Source organism: Zeus faber (assembly GCF_960531495.2).
Source record: "Zeus faber genome assembly, chromosome: 18".
NCBI classification, from domain to species: domain Eukaryota; kingdom Metazoa; phylum Chordata; class Actinopteri; order Zeiformes; family Zeidae; genus Zeus; species Zeus faber.
The window spans coordinates 13,320,686-13,340,173 of record NC_137210.1 but is presented as its reverse complement, the minus strand read 5'-3'; the positions used below and the strand labels follow the sequence as shown (position 1 = coordinate 13,340,173).

The 19,488-nt window shown below is 41.6% G+C and overlaps 1 protein-coding gene across 1 annotated transcript in view; it reads left to right on the top strand.

Annotated features, from left to right (window-relative positions):
• Positions 1–19,012, top strand: part of uxs1 (UDP-glucuronate decarboxylase 1) — a 48,265-nt gene extending 29,253 nt beyond the window's left edge. The window contains exons 8-15 of the mRNA XM_080019109.1: positions 2,120–2,179; positions 6,783–6,904; positions 9,504–9,623; positions 9,869–9,912; positions 16,907–16,967; positions 17,133–17,190; positions 17,410–17,513; positions 18,116–19,012. Of these exons, the coding sequence (XP_079875235.1) occupies positions 2,120–2,179; positions 6,783–6,904; positions 9,504–9,623; positions 9,869–9,912; positions 16,907–16,967; positions 17,133–17,190; positions 17,410–17,513; positions 18,116–18,247 (701 nt within the window). The 3' untranslated portion in view covers positions 18,248–19,012. The remainder of the gene's footprint in view (positions 1–2,119; positions 2,180–6,782; positions 6,905–9,503; positions 9,624–9,868; positions 9,913–16,906; positions 16,968–17,132; positions 17,191–17,409; positions 17,514–18,115) is intronic.
• Positions 19,013–19,488: the final 476 nt, after the last annotated feature.

The window sequence follows — 19,488 nt, the reverse complement described above, 5'->3', positions numbered from 1 at the left end:
TGGTCTTGTTTGTCAAGTTGGTAAACTCCAAAGATCGGTAGGTACCAGCGTTCCTCTCCAACTTTCAGCGGGGGTGCTCATTCAGCGTGGTTGTTCTCAAACACCTTTCCCATGATTGCAATGAACTGCTTTTATTGCAGGCCTTTTGTCCAAGTTGCACTGTAAAGACCCAAGACGAGAGAGTGCCTGGTCCCAATTATTGGGAAGACGGTGTCTGGATGCTCTGAAAGGTAGAGGTGCCACCTGGCTGTTGGTGTCATCTTTGTGGAACTCTTCCTCGATAGTTTTTAGGAAGGCCTTGTCTTCAAAGGATGGAGCACACTTATCATCATCCTTGGTTCTCTCAAATACTAAGCTACCAAGCTTATCTTCAGCTGCCTTGTAGGCAGAGACACTTGTAAATGAAGGAAACATGTTATCGACTCCATCGATCGCAGTTGTCATCGATGACAGATGTTTTTATTTTTTATTTTTTATCTGCCAGGAAAAATCTGAGAATTGAAACCGTGTGAGTGTAGTTTTCCGTGCTCTGAAACTGGAGCAGAGAGGGAGAGAGGTGGTGGAGGCTCTCCCCCTCTCCACTCAGAGCTGTCCAGTAACCATTGGTGATCAGGTCTCACTTCTCCTCTACAGTCCCATACAAAGGCTTTTAGGGGCAGGTGCTAAAAAAAAAAAAAAAAAAAAGGAAAGGCACATGGATCCACAGCTCTGGTTCTCGGCATTTTGCTGCTCTTGGCAAACGGAGCAGCACAGCGAAGGTGCTGTACGCAGAGTGCAGGTGCACAGAGGTGCGAGGTTCATGAGGTGCTCCGCATAAATAATGAGGTCATGGGGTGCTCAGACACCCCCCCCCCATGCAGGAACCTGCTGCTCAATATGCAAATCTTGTGATTATAATATAGCAACATATAATATTATCTCATAGAGAAAGATTTAGATTTTTTTCATTTCTTAGTTTCTCACTTGTATGGAAAAAAACACACGTCTCCCCGTTGCTTTCCATTGCTCTGGGACTTAATTTAGTAAAAACTGGACTTTTTGTGTAAATACTTTACTTTTATATAGTAAATCCTGCAAATCCTGCACATCTGCAATGGGGAGACCACATTTGCCACATTACTATTATTATTTTCTATGCGTGAGCGAAACTTCACCGTGTGCGCCCCAATAAAATTGGATATCGCCGATCGCTGCCCCCCAGTGATTGGAATTTTTGCATGATTGCCAAAGCATAATAGATAGCTGCTTTTTTAAGTGATGAACAGTAGCACGGAGTTCAGATTGGTAATAGCTAAACATGATTAAAACTTTTAGCTTTTTCTCTATGAAACTGCGCCATTGGACATTTTCTGTTGAGATTGTTGTGTCCTTCGACAATTTGAGAAGTTTGAATTCATGATTTGTATAATTCTCCCTGTGCACAGATAAATTCAAGTAGATTACAGAATTTGAATAATGTTAAGCATTATCCTGGCTGTGTGTAAATTATACACTTGGCCAAGGGTATAATGTATTCAATAAGAAAGCATTTGCCATCTTTTAATCAATCTAGTCTGACATGGTTGAGATCAGTGCTCTGTGGAAGCCAGTCAAATTCTTGCACACTTGTTTTTTTTAACAATTTCTATATAGGCCCTGCTTTGTGCATGGGAAACAGGGCCTTCCTGAAAATGTTTTCAAAAAGGTGTTATGACAAAACCATATAGAATATCATTGTTTTATGTGGTGTTAACATTTAGCTAAGGTCCCATCCTATGACGTTGCCAAGATGATGGTAACTTAGCTCTTCAGTTTGGCCTATTCTACTCCCAATGCTTGTCTATAACACCTGTCAGCATAAGTGTTGCCAAAATGGCACTGTCCAGATGCCACTAATTAGAAAAAGGTGTCCGTATACCTTTAGCCATGAAATGTATGTATTCTCTTCCTATGTGTTGTATGATTATTTTGCTGTATGAGTCTGCTGAGTTCTTATTACATTTCTATTTGTATTCCATGTGCAGTGTATCATACAGTATCACTGTAAACAAGGTCTCATTGAACGGTTTTCTCACTTTAAATGGACCTTTTCATTGTTTCTGTGACAGACTCTGGTCTCACTGTGTTGCTTGTTTTCCAGGTCTGGCCAAGCGTGTGGGGGCCAGACTACTGCTGGCCTCTACATCTGAGGTGTATGGAGGTAAGAATGTCTCGCAGTACACACCACAGTCAGGACATAACTGCACAGATATGTCACCCTTGGAATAATATTCTGTCAATTTAGATCAAATCATCAATACAGTGCTGATTGTGAATCATAGGGTATCCAAGCTTCTGTTCATGCCATCAATTTACTTTTCAGGGTTGCCATTTCAGGGATACCCTTTCTGTGACCTTGACGTGAGAGAGAGATTTTGATGGCTAATGTCGGTGCTTCAGCCCTATAGCACTGATAAGAACTATAGGGACACACTGTTGAATAGCGGCAGCAATGAATGTCAGGTTTGTGCATTCAGTGTGAGTGGAGATTGTGTGGAAAGTGATCACCGTCAACTTTTGGAGTATGAAATATAACCAATGGCAAAAATAATCAGTTGATTTCTGTAGTTCTAGTTTCTCTAGAAATTTAGTCTCTTGCTACCAAGTTGATGTGTAGCAACTAGGGGTCATGATTCAGAGAAAGCGAAAAGCGGTTGAAATGAGTGTTTGATTTTGAACTTTGAAATCACAATCGGGTTCGCGATTCTCCTAATATTTTTGTGTGGTAATATTGTCTGACATGGTCGCCATATTGGGGCAGTCAAGATCCGGCAGTAAGCAAATGCAGGGTGTGCTGGGCTGCGCCCCCCCCCCCTCCGAGTCCACTGCGGCTCCTGTGAGTGCACTGTTGGCTCCGCTGCGCCGCATCCCTCAACGCACACTGCACCCACCTATCTGGCACTAGGGCTGCAGGAACAAAATTCAAATAGAATTAGAATATAACAAAAAAATAACTAAGTTCAATATAAGGTCATCGAGGTTGTTGCACAGTGAACGCACATTAGAGAGAAATATTCCCGGTAACGGTGTGCGAACGGTGACAGTGGCATCTCCCTCCCTCTGCCGTTTCACTGTGTGTACAAGGGAGAGTGCGCCATGAACATGAATATCCAGTAATTCCACAGATGTGGCAATGAAAGTGGAAAATAAACCCGACCATTACCGAAGGAATGTCCCTTTGTGCAGAGGTTCCCCACCACCGGCTCGCAGACTGTGTGGGGCTGCAGGGCATTTGCCACCGAGCCATGAAAACACAAGCATGATTTTCTCAGGAGCAATCTGTGATGTGCTCCACAGCAGAGCAGCAGCAGGAAAAGGAGTAAATTCAATACATCTAGACTTTTTATTTTTTTTAAGCCCAAATATTCCAATTAAAAGTTACTTATTGAGAAACAAGTGTTTTTCTTTTCAAATCAAGACTTGATAGTCTAACAATGGCAGAGCCGTTGATGTTTACATCGAAAATGTAATTGAATCGTGGCCTTAAAATCGAAAGTTAAATCGACTCGTGACGCCCCTAGTAGCAACATGCTTTGTTGCCTACAACACTGTTACCATTCTCTCAAGTCAAACTTTTCGATCATGCATTATGACAATGTCCACTGAGGATCAGTGGTTGGATACCTTCTAGAACTTTAGAAAATGAAAGGCTGTGAAAAATCATCCATTAGGAACAGCAGGAACCACTAAATAGTTGTTGATAACATAACATTTGTAGTAGTTAATGACAACTACACGACTTATACTTATGTAAATGAAATGAAACATTTGATTTTCCTATAACTTTTAGCTGGCTGATATCAGAAGGCTGCGAAGAAGGTCAATGGTTGCAACGTCAGCCATGTTAAGGCTTTTTTCTTTGTCTCACTCCCACAATCATTGATCACTGCTGCAATGCACAAGCTATCCAGTATTATTTTATACAAGGCTCCATCCTCACACTAACTTCCCTGTCTCTGCCTCTATGAACAGGAACGTTTTTATTTTTAATCAATGTTTAATCAATGTTTTTTTTATTTTTCTATAGAAACACTCATCTGAAAACCCTTTTCAAAGTTTTAACATCACTGCAGAAAACTACTACACAAAAAGGGGCTTGGGTTGGGTGTTCTTTGCTAATGATTAGAAGTACAAAAGCTTATTATCAATTGACCTATCAAATTAGGCTGTAAATAGTTTTAAATGTCAAAATATAATTCATATATTATAAAATAGTAATGCCATTATTCAAAGAGATTTAAGGAAATAAAAAATAACTAACTGTAACCATAAGAATAACAATACCCATAAAAATAACCATACTGACAATAAGAATATTGAGATTCTCACTGAAATGTAACCTATTACATAAGAAGCTTGATTGATGCTTATGTGCTGCTGACAAATGCATTCATTGGACACTGGGGCTGTTATCCGGTAATTGCTGGTTTTTGACTGGGGAAACAGTCCAACATAATTAAATCTCTCCAGTCATAATGTCCGGTGAAAATAATTCACTCCAAGCACAATTTGAGTTTGTTCTGGGTGGATCATTTCGATAAAAGTCTGCAGATCTCTTAATTGCCTTGCTCGGCAAGTTGTATCCCGAAGCCAATCAGTTTGGACGATCCAAAGCTGATCTGAAAGCTTCACCGTTGACCAAACATGTTTATCGATATAGAACTGAGCCCCGCCCCCTCCCTCGTGGACAAGTTGCACTTGTAAACACACACAGAGCGAAGACAGAGCCGCAGCGGCTAGAACTCTTAGGAGAAACAGAAAGATGATGCATCTTTGGGACGCAAACATCTATAGTTTGGCAATTTTTGGGATATTTAAGTTTCGAACCAAAGCAGACTGTAAATATTCATTGAAAAATATGTTGACGGGATGTCCCGACAAAGACAGACAACACCACAAACTTTATTTTTTATTTAGACCAGGGGTGCCCACTCTTTTTCGGCTTGCGAGCTACTTTTAAAATGACCAGCTCAAAATGATCTACCTTCATTAAAAATGCTATATATATATTTATTTATATGTATATACTGAGTATACTTCATATATACAATATATGTTGGCGTACCTTGTACCTCTGCATGAACCCTTACGGCACAATAGCATTAAATACATTTATGGTCACTACCTTACTCTGATGACTTGCACTGAATGGAGCTGGCCAGGGTTGCATAGTCCGGACAGTAGCTGCTGATAGCCAGCCTCAAGCAGGCTTCCAAATGATCATCCGTCATGGTGGAACGCTATTTCGACTCAATAATCTTCATGTGGGAAAAGGCTGACTCACATAAATAAGTAGAGCCGAATAATGCAGTCAAGGAGGTAGCACATTTCCTCATGTTTGGGTAATTTTCCTCTGTGAGTAAGTTCCAAAACGGTCCATGAGCCCTGGACTTGAGCTGAATGTCAGCCTGTAGTGTCAACTTCTCATCCTCCACTGCAGACCAGTTCAGGTGAAACAGTGTTGCAATTTTTGATGCGAGTGAATCAACCTCAATATCTTCCCCAAATGGGAAGCACAAAAATGTAGTGATTGGCTTGAGTAAAGCACCTTGAAACCGCTTGTCAAAGTCTGACAGACTGTTTTCAATCTGCTCCGTGTAGCGCGCACTGTCGGGGTGCTCCTCGCACCCCTCCCCTCCCTGCCTTCCCTTGGGTCTCCAACTTTGATGCAAGGTTTTGAAAGTTCCCCAAATCATGGCGCTGCAGCTTTGAGGACAGAAGTAGCACTACTGAACTGAACTGATAATGTTGACAACGGTTTTGTCTTTTCCTTGCAAATATATATATATATATATATATATATATTTTTTTTTTTTTTTTTTGAATGGCGTGCAATCTACCCGCACTACCTTCGCGATCTACCGGTCGATCGCGATCGACGTATTGGGCACCCCTGATTCAGACCTACTTGCCATATTTATTTGTATTTGGTTTGATCAACATTTTGATTTAGTGAAATGTTAATTAAAGCCGCTGCACTTGTTACTTATTGTTCACGAGCAGAAATTATTTGATTTCAAGTAGCAACATTCGTAATATTTATTTATTTATTTTTAAAATGGTGTTAACTGACGAGACTTGTTTTATTTTATTGGCTTTCTCTCAGTCCTTTAAATATTCAATAAAAAATATTATACATCTACATGCCTTGATGATGTCATTCTCTATAAAGCCTGCTTATCAATTGTTTTTAAGCTCAACAAACAGATAATGTTTGACCGGAATCTCTCCCATTTGTCTGGGAAATTGAAATCTTTCAGGATACGTTGACCGGCACCAATTTTTTCTAAAGGAAAATCTGACTGGGACACTGTATTTTCATACTTTGTGTATTGTGTGTTAATGCTTTAAATGTCCTTAAAAAGATTTCCCGTTTTCTCTGCAATTAACTTGAGTAATGATCAGATGTCAGTCTATCTCAAAAAATCCTCATTAGTCACAAGGGTCATCAGCCCTGAAGTATTTCAACAGTGTTATAGCTCAGGCTTCCGTTTTGCCACATTCTGCTTGTGGCATAAAAGGTCACAATACAAAAGGTAAAATTACTCGGTTTTGATCGATTCTGAGGTGCCACTGAATTCTGAGAATTTTCAGTCAAATAAAAATCCAATTTGTAAATCCAATCAGCTGCTAACAATTTTATCTTGGCCTAGTGAGTCACACTAGTCAGCCAAGAAACAATCATTCGGAATCAATCTCCTTTGAATTTTTCATGCTCCAACTAAGACGTCCTTGTTTACATTAAATATTTGCGTGTGTTTCAGACCCAGAGGTTCACCCCCAGAACGAGGAGTATTGGGGTCACGTGAACCCCATCGGTCCTCGGGCCTGCTACGATGAGGGCAAACGTGTTGCAGAAACCATGTGCTATGCCTACATGAAACAGGTATTAGCTCCGCCCATTCGCGACAATTTTGTCATACATCGTGAAATATCTATCTTCTGATGGAGACTGAGTGAGTGAGTTTGCCCCTTGGTGGAAATGTGTCATCCTAAACAATGTATTATTAGATGTTTATATACACTCTGTATAAACGTCTGATCACAACCCTCCAACCTTGACTGTTTTCATGTAATCACTTTAGAATGCAGGGAATATACAGAGAATAAATCACAAAATACACGGCTACTGCTATTTTAAAGGGAATAACATATTATGTTATATATTTCCGTCGTGGAATATTCACATTTATTATAGCAATCGTGTGTTGCACAATAGATTTTACATAACGCTTTAATGAAAGATTAAATAATGACAAGATGACTTTTACAATATGAACTGTTCAGACCTCTTAGGTCATCTGGGAGTGGTCTACTAACTGTACAGAGAATAAGGACAGAACACGGAGAAGCAATGTTTTGCTACAAATTGTTGGAACAAACATTTGGAAGGTCCGAGACTTGCCCCAACACTCACTACTTTCAAATCCAGACTTAAAATGCTCATATTTACCACTGCCTTTCAGTGGTTCAATCAGCCTGCTTCAAACTGCAGTTTTACATTTTATTTCTGTGATTTTATTGTTATACCCTGTCTTCATATTAAATTCCGTTTTTATTAAATGCCTTTTATGTCTTATGTAAAGCACCCTTGTGTGTACATTGTGCTTTACAAATGAAACTGCCTTGCATATAATTTGCATGGAGTCTCAAGGCACAGACTCTTTAGTGCTGTATATACATGCCTTTGGACAGGCTTATACGCAAGCACACACTTTAATTAGTAGCTCATCAATGTTTACATGCTCTACACTTTTGTTCAAACATTCTCTGTTCTTCGAGGCGTCTGGATGAATTTGTCATTTATGGCGCATGACCGGCGCCAGCCTTTGATGATCTGATACGATTGCTGTCTCTCGCCTTTCATTTGGGCAGGTGATATTTCTTTATCTTCTCTTTCTGCTGCTGCGCAATTGCTCATCACTTTTTTTTTCACAAATTCCCAGTGGAATTCTTCTGAAAGGACCGCCTCCAATATCTAGCTGTCAGTCATGTCAGCAGGAAGATTGGAATCTCACAAATTACATCTATGACCCAGTCTTGTAATTGAAATTCATTGACATTTAAATTGTGACAAGTAGAGGTTGTGTGGTGTATGAAAGCAGGCCGCTCTCCGAGGACGGAGGGCAATCACTGTCACGAGACAGTATTGTGTGATGCTGTAAAAAGAAAATGTTGTGCTCAAATCATGATATCGTTGGTGGCTTGAGTTTCTGCTATTGAGTAGACATGCTTCAGTGTTTCTACAAGCCCATCCAAATACAATGCCCACTGACTCGTTTTGCTCAATTTCTTAACCTTAGTTCTTGACTACACAAAATAATCAAGGCTCACAGTCCTGGAATTTCCTCAGGAACCTACTTTAAAAAAAATCTGAGGTACATTTGCATTCCCAAAGCCCAAGCTGCAGCGTGGCAAAAATAGAAATGATCGCCCAACCTGTATATAGACTATACTGTGTGTATATATACAGTACACACCTTATTTATTGTAATTGTTACCCGTTAATTTTTTATTTTTTTGTACATCAATAAATTATATATAATAATATATAATAGTCCAAATCCCTGTTGGTTTTACAGGCCTACATTTTCCATTTTGGAAAAGTACATTTGAAAGTAAAACAAAGGGCAAGTGGCTTAAAAAGCTCAATATCTAGCCTTGCCAAGGATTTTACACATGCACACACACACACACACACACACACACACACACACACACACACACACACACACACACATCACAGTTTCCAAATTAGACCAGCTGCACCCCCCTCTGGCCTGCCGGGGTGCCTTCCGTTACCTCCTCCACAGCTGGGGTGCCCATGCCTGCTGCCCGGCTCCTCCATCCCATCCTTACACACTCTGGGGCAAATTCACACAGAATGGATGGCGGCCACTAATAACACCATGAATTTGTGGCCACTATGTGCGCCATCTTAGCGTCCGATTCACAAAAGATATTGCTCTAACGATATACCAGCACAAACACACTGGTAAGGTTTTGACGCTGAGTGCAATTGGCCCTATGCAATTTGAAGAACCAAAAAAATGAAATACCATGTTTGGTTGAACACTGTGTTTGGTATTTGCTTTGGGGTTTACTGTCAAAATAAAGCCAGATGGATGGGCTTGACAAAAACGTTTTTAGTGTAAACAGGGTGTGATTTTCCATCATTAAATTAGACGTGGATAACATGATATAATACCCTTTTGAAGTTGGATTATATAAATCAAGGCAAAGTTCAGTCCGTCTCTTTTTTCTCATAACAAAGGTCATTGATAGACAATGTTATGATCCAGCAATAATTAAAGCAGCACTATGTAACATTTGGGATTTGGCGCCCCTACAGTTTCTGAGTTTATATTTTTTATCACAATGACATTTCTGGAGATATAACAAGTCATCACCGATAAATTGTGGTTCTTAAAGAGCTCGTATTTTATGTTTTAATCTCTTTCTTTAAAATATGTTTTCTCCTCCAGGAAGGTGTAGAGGTTAGGGTGGCACGAATCTTCAACACGTTTGGCTCCAGAATGCACATGAATGATGGGCGAGTTGTCAGCAACTTCATCTTGCAGGCTCTGCAGGGAGAACCACTGACGGTATGAATTCAGTTTTTCAATGCAAATTTAGTTTTAAAATCGGGACAAGATCAAGATAGTCTTCTTCATCGGCAAGCGTGGATGTTTATTATTTATTGTTTTTAATATGATAGTTATTTGCTTCATCCATATTTTTATAAGTTGTGTGGTAGATTTATTAGTGGGTGAGTAGCCCACATTTGCTTTATATGTATTGAAATGTACAATAGCATAGGTAAATTAATCAATCTTCTCTGTGGTTATAGGTGTACGGTACTGGATCACAGACTCGAGCCTTTCAATACGTAAGGTAAGTAGTGGAGCTAAATCAACCCTACCGTGTTTTCACCTACTTCCACCATTGCTATACTAATCAGGACTAAACATTGTTTCTAAAGAAATTCCAGTTTCTGTAAATTAGCAACATTTTCAACATTTTTCTTAGTCAACAGTTTTACCTTTTGCCTTTTAAAAACTCAAGAGTTGTGTGACTTAGAGACACCGTAGGATTTGACCTTTACCTGTCTTTCCCTTCTGAGGTTGTCTTTCATAAGCATGAATAGTTCTGCCGCCTTCTTTGATGGGATTATCAATGCTCTCTAGTAATTGAGTTCAGTGGTATTTCAAAGGCACGATGGCTCTGTTCATTAGAAAGTTAGCAGTTTGTGCTTAAACATTGGATATTTACTTAATCACAACAACAGTTCTGGTGTATGGGCACCTTTAGTAAATCCTTGCAATGCTTTGAAAGAGGATGTCTGTTCGGTAGAAACATGTCAACAGACAATCGTACATTTTCCAGGAAATCCCTTGTCACAATCTCTTGTCTTAAGGGTCGTTTAGAGCACACTCCCGTCAACGGTGGTCATTCGATTTTGGATAGTCAGAATAAGGGTGCAACGATAAATCGGTAAATTGCTTTGTGAATTCGCCCTTATGTGTGAGTTCTCCTATTTGATCTGGGTCTAAATTTTTTCTCTCATCCATACATTCAGATTCAAATTCCCGTAATACTTTTTCATTGAAATCTTGCGGTCTATGGATTACTTCCATATGCAAAGCTGAATGCCTTCCTCTATTTCACCTACCGTACTGAAACGCTTTACATTGCCCAACAAGCACTTTCTTGCCAAATTACTTCTTGGCTGTGGGGCATCCGATTGCATTCCAAGAAAAAAAAAACTTAAAGTTGAACTATATTTTTCTATGAGAGACCTGTCATTGGATTGTATTCTGAAATGGAAAGCTCACAGTTAAAACCAGAGCAACAGCAACACTGTAGTTTTTATCTTGTTTTTTGCTTATTTCACCTGAAAGAGTTATCTTTTTCCCCATCATCCCTCCTGATACTGACATTTCACCCATGTTGGTATGGGACCCGGACACCAGTGCACCAAGCATGACTCACTCTATTTAGCTGCTGATGGTAATGAGAGGTGTAAAGAGAGACAGCTTGTTTCCTACAGAGTCTGTCTCAGCTCTTCCCCCTCAGCAGTCATTCTCAGTTATACTTAATTTCCGCACCCTCACCTTTCCTCACCCTGAGAGCACAACGCACTGCAACTTAAGTAAACACATGCAAATAAACAAAACACAAGCAAATTATGAAAAACACAGCCGCATTTACAGAAAACACAACCACATACACAAACACAATTACAGAAGTGAGCCACACCAGATGCACTGATTAATCTGCAATAAAATATATTAAACTAAATTATTTCATGTCTGTAATTATCCTCCATCCGCTCCCTCCATCCAATGAATGAATAGAAAAATGAACTTTTATATCAATCCACAGTTTTTAAGTTTTAAGCCGTTTAAAGTGCGATGTTCCAGAAAAGACAGCTTCCACCGGCTCCGAGGTGGAGTTCGCAAACGATTCAAATCTTTTGGGTGAAAAGGTGGACTCACTCACTTATGAGTGTATCCCTGGAAACAAATCACTGTATCACTGATTCGTTTCCGGGGATACACTCATTAGGAACATGATTAATGATTCCTATGGTTCAGTGAACTGATTGTTGAACGGATCATTTCAGGAAGCGAATCAGTTCAGTTTTTTCACCCAAAAGGTTTGAATCTTTTGGGAACTTTACAACACTATAATGGAGCCAGTAGAAGCTGTTTTCACAATTAAATGGCTTAAATAAAAACTGTGGATTGATATAAAAGTTGTTTTTTTCTATTTATTTATTGCAAGGAGGAAGCAGATGGAGGATAATTAATTTAATGTATTTTATTGCAGTTATTGCACTGCATCCGGTGTGGTCACTTCCGTAATTGTGTAGCTCACTTCTGTAATATGTTTTTTGCATTTGTGTTTTCTGTGAATGCGGTTGTGTTTCCTGTTAATACTGTAGTGTTTCCTGTTAATGCGGTAGTGTTTCCTGTCAATGCGGTGGTGTTTCCTGTTAAAGTGGTAGTGTTTCCTGTTGAAGCGGTAGTGTTTCCTGTTGAAGCGGTAGTGTTTCCTGTTAATGCAGTTGTGTTTCCTGTTAACGTGGTTATGTTCAGTGGCAGCAAAAACAGAAATGTAAATACGGTTTTGCCCCATGGCCCGTCTTAACTTGCCTTTGATCTCTGGCTGTGTAATCACAAGAACTGCACATGCATTTTTGGCTCTATATAAGCATTTGCTGTAGTTGTTTTTATCCCTCAGCAGCTATAGATCCTTTTTCTCTGTGAGATTTTACAGATACCAGGAACACTTTGCAATATTGCCACATGGGCAGAAAAAAAGGTCTTCAGAAATGTTTTACCTCATTTCAAACTTATCCCAAATTTGCTTCTTGTACTATTACAGTTGTTATAGTAGCATGGCATGTGAAATTACGTAGTAACGTAGTAACGATTGCCAAGACTAAATGTCTTGGTAATCAGTTCAGAGCTTGAGTTTCATTTTTGTGTTAGACGACAGTGGAGATGGAGGCATTTTATTTTATTCTGTTACTCTTGTTGTCCCATTGGAGAGGACTGGCCTGCTCGATAATGTATTTAGCGAAGTTTGTCCATCAATAACATTTAATGGTGTTTGGTGAGACTGCTGATCCTCTTGTGTGGACCAATCTTTAAACCAGTCATCCGGCAGTCTAAATCCATTCTCATTATTCACCCAATACCCCTATCTTCCAGTGATGTGTTTTAATAATCTCCATCTTCAGGCTACTTACTATACAATAAATCTAAGCCAAGCAGAGAAACATCAAAATAAATGTGGTCTTAAATCCACAAATACAAATTTATGAATGTTTTACATACCAATAGGCTTTAGTTTCTAAGCATTGCAGATGATTCTGGTTCGCCTGCTATGATTTGTCTTTTCTTCAAAGTTAGGATGATCACCAATAGGGGCCCATAAGCCTGCAGGGGGTCAGCCATGAGCCTCCCTGTGTCTCGAGAATGCTGCAGATAAAAGTCTTGCAATAAGCATTCGATGTTGTTTATCTCTGACATGCTGTTTTTGTGTTCACTGCCTTCCTTATAAAGTCTGATTGCTTTGTAAATCATCTGCGGCCATCTGTCCCTTTCTGAAAGCTCATAGACCGGGTGTCACCATTCATGTGACTGGTATGTTACACAACAGAATGTTTCAAATTAGACATGCATAATACACAGGATCTGATGTTAAATCCTTTGTGCTGATATTAAGAGGAATATGCACAGAAGCCCAGTCTAGCCAAACAACTTAACACACTTCCCTTACGCTTATTAAGGAGAGTACCTCAGGCAGTGCCATCATGAATCTCTATAGTCTCAGCTCCAAATGTCTTTGCTGGCTACCAAGCTGTGACAATCACCACGAGTGCCAGCATTAGTTCTGTACTTCACTGTTATCAAGTGGGCACCCTCTTTCACTGATGTTTGATTGAATAAGCCCCACCAACCCTCCTCCAGAAGGCTAAAGAATGAGCTCTGGCTCCCCAGAACCACTCCTTCCATAACCATGTCCAGCACCCTCTGCCTTCCACTATGCTAGGTAGTCTATCACTTCTACTGTACATGCACAGTCATAATCCTTAATTGAATGACACTGCATAATCATGCCCAGTGGCTATCCACAATCCTTAATTACCACCACCGCTATCATGCCTGCCCATTGACTAACCCCACTTCTAGGTTTAATGTGTGCTCAGTTCCACTGCTTCTGTATGGGTCTCCTTGTTGGCCAAGATCCATCCCTGACTATCACTATGACACCATGGAGCTACCAGCCCAACTGATCTGTTTCCTTCTCATCCACAGCCACTGTACAGCCATTTCACCACCCAATTCCTTTAGACCTGATCTCAGAGAATAATCTTGAATACCAAATTATGAAAGTAGTGACGTAATTGATTTGGCTACGACCTCTAACTCCTATTTCTACTAGTCTTCTCGTAGTGGTAGTGGCTAATGCAGCGATTCCCAACCTATGGGTTGTGGGCTGCCAAATAATGGGCAAAACACATTGATTTTATTGAAAGAATTAATAAAAAAAATATGAATTACAAAAAAGTTTTTAAATGTAAAAAAATATTTATATAATTTCATGGTATTTTTTCTTTAAAACCTTGAAAAATGCATCATCACTGATAGATAGAAATTTATGTTCAGGCGTACTACGTCCAAGCCTGACCAGGATCGACGTGCACCTGTACATTTTTGAACTTGCGTTGATAATCAAATTGCATCGGACAACAAAACAAATCAAACAAAACGTGTTCAGAGAAAGTATAGCACTGAATGTTTATCATTGGGATATTTTTGGACAGGCACATAAGACGAACAGGTACTGCGCACTGGTGTGTTCTGAGATTTTATCAAACAAAGCTCTGAAGCCATATAAACTGCGCCGTCACCTCGAGACAAAACACCAACAGTACATGTTCAAGTTGCTTGGATTTTTCGCTTATAAACTCACGGACTATCAGGGCAAGAAAGTCATCTAAACGTCATGTATAGGCACCGAGAACGCAAAGGCAGCAGAAGCGTCCTATCGGGTCGTCTGACTCATAGCCAAGGCTGGTAAGCCGCATACAATCGGGGAGAATTTAATTCTTCCTGCCACAAAAGAGATAGTGGGGGTGATGGTGGGAGAAAAGGCATGCAAGCCAATCAACCTCATCTCATTGTCTGATCACTCAGTCAGACACAGGATTGACAAGATGGCAAAGAATGTGTCAGAACAGCTGATAATGATCGTATGAGAGAGTCGTTTTTGTGGAAAATGGATATGTGGGCCAGGCGAGTTGACCGGTCAAACTTTGACTCGTTTGAGAAGCTGTCGGATTTTTTAACAAAGGAAGAAATGCGGAAATGCATGCCAACAGCGCCCCTGGCGGGAATAGAACCAAGGACCTTCTTGCTGTTAGGCAGCAGTGCAAGCACTGTGCCACCATGTCAATTAGTACTGGTGTATGAGGTTGGAATTATGTCCTGGTGCCTTCAAGCAGCGGAAAAGGGCCCCAAGGCCACCCCTGAGTTCCACAGCCGTAGAGACACCATCACGACTGCAGGAAAGCTCAGAGCACCGTGCCCTGCAGCGACAGAAGACCTCCCAGCCCCAAGAGAAGCCGGGAACCCTTGGAGCAACACCCACGCATCCCAAAAGTGTACATGTACAACCCACCCCCACATGCACAAATAAAACGCACTCGCACGGAAAAACCCGGGCCACGGGTGCCAGGAACGGACCAAAGGCCTGGAGCCAGGTCCCACCCCAACAGACAGACACCCCACTAGAACCACCCGCCCTCTAGTTAAGCGGGCGGGGCCTCCATGCCCACCAATACCCCGTACAAAGGCGAGGACCCGCCATACCACAACCGGCCAGATGCCCCAGCCGGCTACCAGCCCCCCCCCACCCCCCGCAGAGAAGCCACTTGCCTGCATGTTAACATGCAGTTATGATCATATATGTCTGACCTGTGTGAACAGCGGAGAAATATCAGGCGCTAAGAGGAAACAAGGAAAATCCCAAGTGCCCTGTGAATGCAGATTGGCCACCCCAGATCTGGCAGTCTGTAGGGCCCGAAAGGCCAGATCAGGAGCCCTTGCTTAGCCTGATTCATTCAAGTAATTTGGATCGCTCCCCCCACCCACAGAGCAGCATACTTGTCAGCTTTGTGAGCATTTAGAGAGAGAGCAAGATAGTATCTTGTCTGAGGGCAGAAGGTCCCTGCTGTTAGTCCTTTGCAGCCATTACCATTACGCTTTCACATTTCACACTTACATTTCAAACAGTAACCTTTGAGTGACTGGTGATAAAAACATAATTGACACAAGGAATTAACAATCAAACTTTGCGGATTACAGATACATTTGAATAACAAATCTGTTCAGAATTACGCACGGGATCTAAATGAATGAATGAACTGAAGTGTGGGGGAGCTGGGATGGGAAGGGACACCCGTCGTGCGCACACGTTGGAATATTATAACATTGAATATTATAATACATATAACATTCTGATTATCACACTGATAATAGTATATAACGGGCCCAGCGGTTGTGGCCCTAAATAACCGCAAAGAGCGTTTACACTATGGGCTGGCCCTGGTCCTCAAGGCTGAATTAATAAAAACCAACTTCAATTGACATCTATTTGAGTTTTACATTATGAGAAGATTTTCTAATACTTGACGATGTGTTGAGTCGAGCACTTTTCTGAAATAATTTTTAAATGCTTATTCTAAGAAATATGACAGGGATTGTATATAGACCTGGTTACCTGCTTCTTTGTCTGACTTCCCACACTGCTTATTCAGTTAGAGAAAGAAAATGACAATAATGAGATTCTTGTAGTCAGAACATTTTCCGCGAGACGCGGCTGCCCAGGTGTGACAAGCATATGGAAACTGGGCGACTCCAGACTGTTGTACAGGGAATCTGTGTGTGCTGCAGTTTTTCATCCGAGGGTGCTGTTGTTTTGTATGAATGTACATTCTTATTGATGCTGGTTTCTAAAATTCACAGCGGCTACCTTTTCTTTCTTGCACCTGCCGAATCAGTGCATTCTTGCAGAGAATGGTGGACGCTGCCACCAACAACAGAAGCAGAATATAATGGAGCACATGTGTCTTTTAACACAAATGCAGCTGGCCTCACTGCAACTCATTGAAATTAAAGTAGTTTGAATATTACTTGGAACCTTGCAATGCAGTATCATCAGCTGAACATGTGTGTGAATACATATCGTTCTGTGTGTGTGGAAGGGTAGCTTGTTCTTCAGTGGACCTCCAGGAGTGGATCTGAACAGCGAAGAAAGAATGTTTCCCTCATAATCTGCTCTAATTTGCGTTTCTGCCTCTTGTCTCCGGCAGTGACCTGGTGAACGGCCTGGTGCTGCTGATGAACAGCAACATCAGCAGTCCAGTCAACCTGGTGAGCTCTCCTCACTGTGGAACTCAAAATGGGGATGCAATTCTTACATCGTTGGTCTTGCTGACAACTCCAGCTGTACAGTCCATTATTGCAGCGGCGACTGAGGCGATGTGTCGGGCTCTGCTGCTATTTGTGGGGTTAATATTCACCAAGGTTTGTTCACAGGGGAACCCGGAGGAGCACACCATATTGGAATTTGCACGCCTCATCAAAAGTCTAGTAGGTGAGGTTTCCGATCGTCCTCTCCCGTCTCCCTGCCCTCCTGTCTGTCCCTCTGCCGCACGTGCCTCTCTTTCTGAGCTGGATTTTCATATTATGGATCTCCTCCCTGCTCTCTTGTTTGTTTACTGATCAATGTGACAAGTTTTTTATGTGACTCGTCCTGCCGCCCGTCTTGCATTGACCCTCATCGTGGTACTTCTGCTGTTACTCCTCTGCTCAGTGAGCCGTAGTCAGATCCAGTTCCTCCCCGAGGCCCAGGACGACCCGCAGAGGCGGCGGCCCGACATCCGCAAAGCGAAGATGATGCTGGGCTGGGAGCCGGTGGTACGTGACCTTTTCCTTAAAGTGCAAGAACGTGCGCTCACAAGTCGACCACTCGACAGTCATACAATGAAGGTGATGTGAAACAGCAGTCAGCCGCTGACAGAGCTGGACACCATGGCAGAGAGGAGGATCCCTCACGACTGAGCACAGAGACGGCACCAGAGCAATTAATATAGTAATGGTTTATTTATTGAGAGAGTCCTGGAGCGGGTCGGTTAACCTTCCCAAGCATGTGCTGGCTTTTCCTTGATGTCAACGATTGGCGGGTGAAACAAAGTGGTGCAAATGCCAGCTTAAAAATGCCTTAGTGCCTATAGAAATCATAATGATGAATCGAATAGCTTCAACTGAAATTTCAAAAAATACTAGAGCCTATTAACAGTTTGCGGTGGAGTCCTGTAGGCGAGTGTTTCAGCTCCAAATGCTCTGACAGCGTGCCACAGAACTGGCCTGCTCCGTGCTCCATAAATGATGTTGAATCATAATGTGAAAACGCACTCCATGATAAACCCCCTTTTTAAAACGACAGTCAATCTCTGTATTATTAATTCATCATTTGTAAAGCCACTCTCATCCTGTGCGTTTTTGTGTCGTGCCGACAGGTGCCCCTGGAGGAGGGATTAAATAAAACCATCCAGTACTTCAGCCGAGAACTGGAACACCAGGCCAACAACCAGTACATCCCCAAACCCAAAGCGGCCCGCATGAAGAAGGGACGGCCCCGGCACAACTGAAGGCTGGACTTCCTCCTGCGTTGAAGGACGTCGGACTCCTCCGGGGACCCTTGAAGAGCGGCTTTTTGAATGACATACCTTTGAGTCGTGCACTCCATGAAAAGGGCGCGTTTGAAATGTCGAGTCTTCGCTCTTTAAAGGGAGAAAACACCGCCTCTCATCCTTTTTTTTATTTTTAACTTTACGGCAAGGACTTCCCTCCTGGGGAGCGCAAGTCGGATGGACACGGCCGGCTTGAGACTGAGTGGAAATCAGAGACTGGACGTGTCAGAGCCAGCCTTTGTTTGTTTGTTTTTTTGTGAATCAGGGTTTTTTTTAACGCTTCTTGGCTATTTAAAAGACGCTTCAGCTAACTTGAAAGAGAGAAGCCAGTGTTTATGCTCGCAGGGTGTCTGTTTGTTTGTATTGACTTTCTGGTGTTGTGTCCACCCGAGTTGGACTAGGTGATTGTGGCTGCAGAGGAGTGGCGTAGCCACGGCAGAATGGCTCTTCTATCTTTTAATAGCGACAACCCCCCGCTCCCCTCGCCGCGTCACGCCGCGGGATCGGACAAATCGCACAGGGCTGGTACCGAAGCACAGCCGGTGCTTCAAGGTGGCCGTGCCCTTCTTTGTGAAAGCTCCAATGTCAACATGTGAATCTTGTACTATCAATTTCAGGTGAAGATTTTAATTATTTTAATAAACATTTTCAATATTTGTTTTGCCTTTTCTAATGTAAGCCCATAACCCTGTGTATCATGTAACATTTATGAATTCCCAGTATCACTGTTATCTTTAGCTATAAGTGTCTTAATTCACAATAATCATTTGGGGTTTTATGCAATAAACAATATTTTTTTAACCGCATTTCATACAAGTTAGGCTTCTTATAAATGGACCATACAATGAGTTTTAACCCGTTCATTAGGCAGCACACATTTACATTAGCCCTGACCAAATTTTCTGATTGCTCCCATTTTTTTTCCACGTTAAAACGATCGTGCTTCCGTCCTTTCATTTTTCACCTCTCCATTCATTAGGTTCAGTTAGTAAGGGAGGTCTTCCTGAACGACGAGAGTAGGAGTCGTCGGTTCGGCTCCGAGTTCTCCCAAGAATCATTTCATTCTGTCAAAATCATTTCCTTTTCGTGGAATGTAATGTGTAAATCATTCATTATGAATTATGGCAAATGACTTCTCCTGTTTTGCCTTGGTCCTCAGTAATTATTTTCAGTTTTAGTTTTGAGGGTTTGATTTGCTG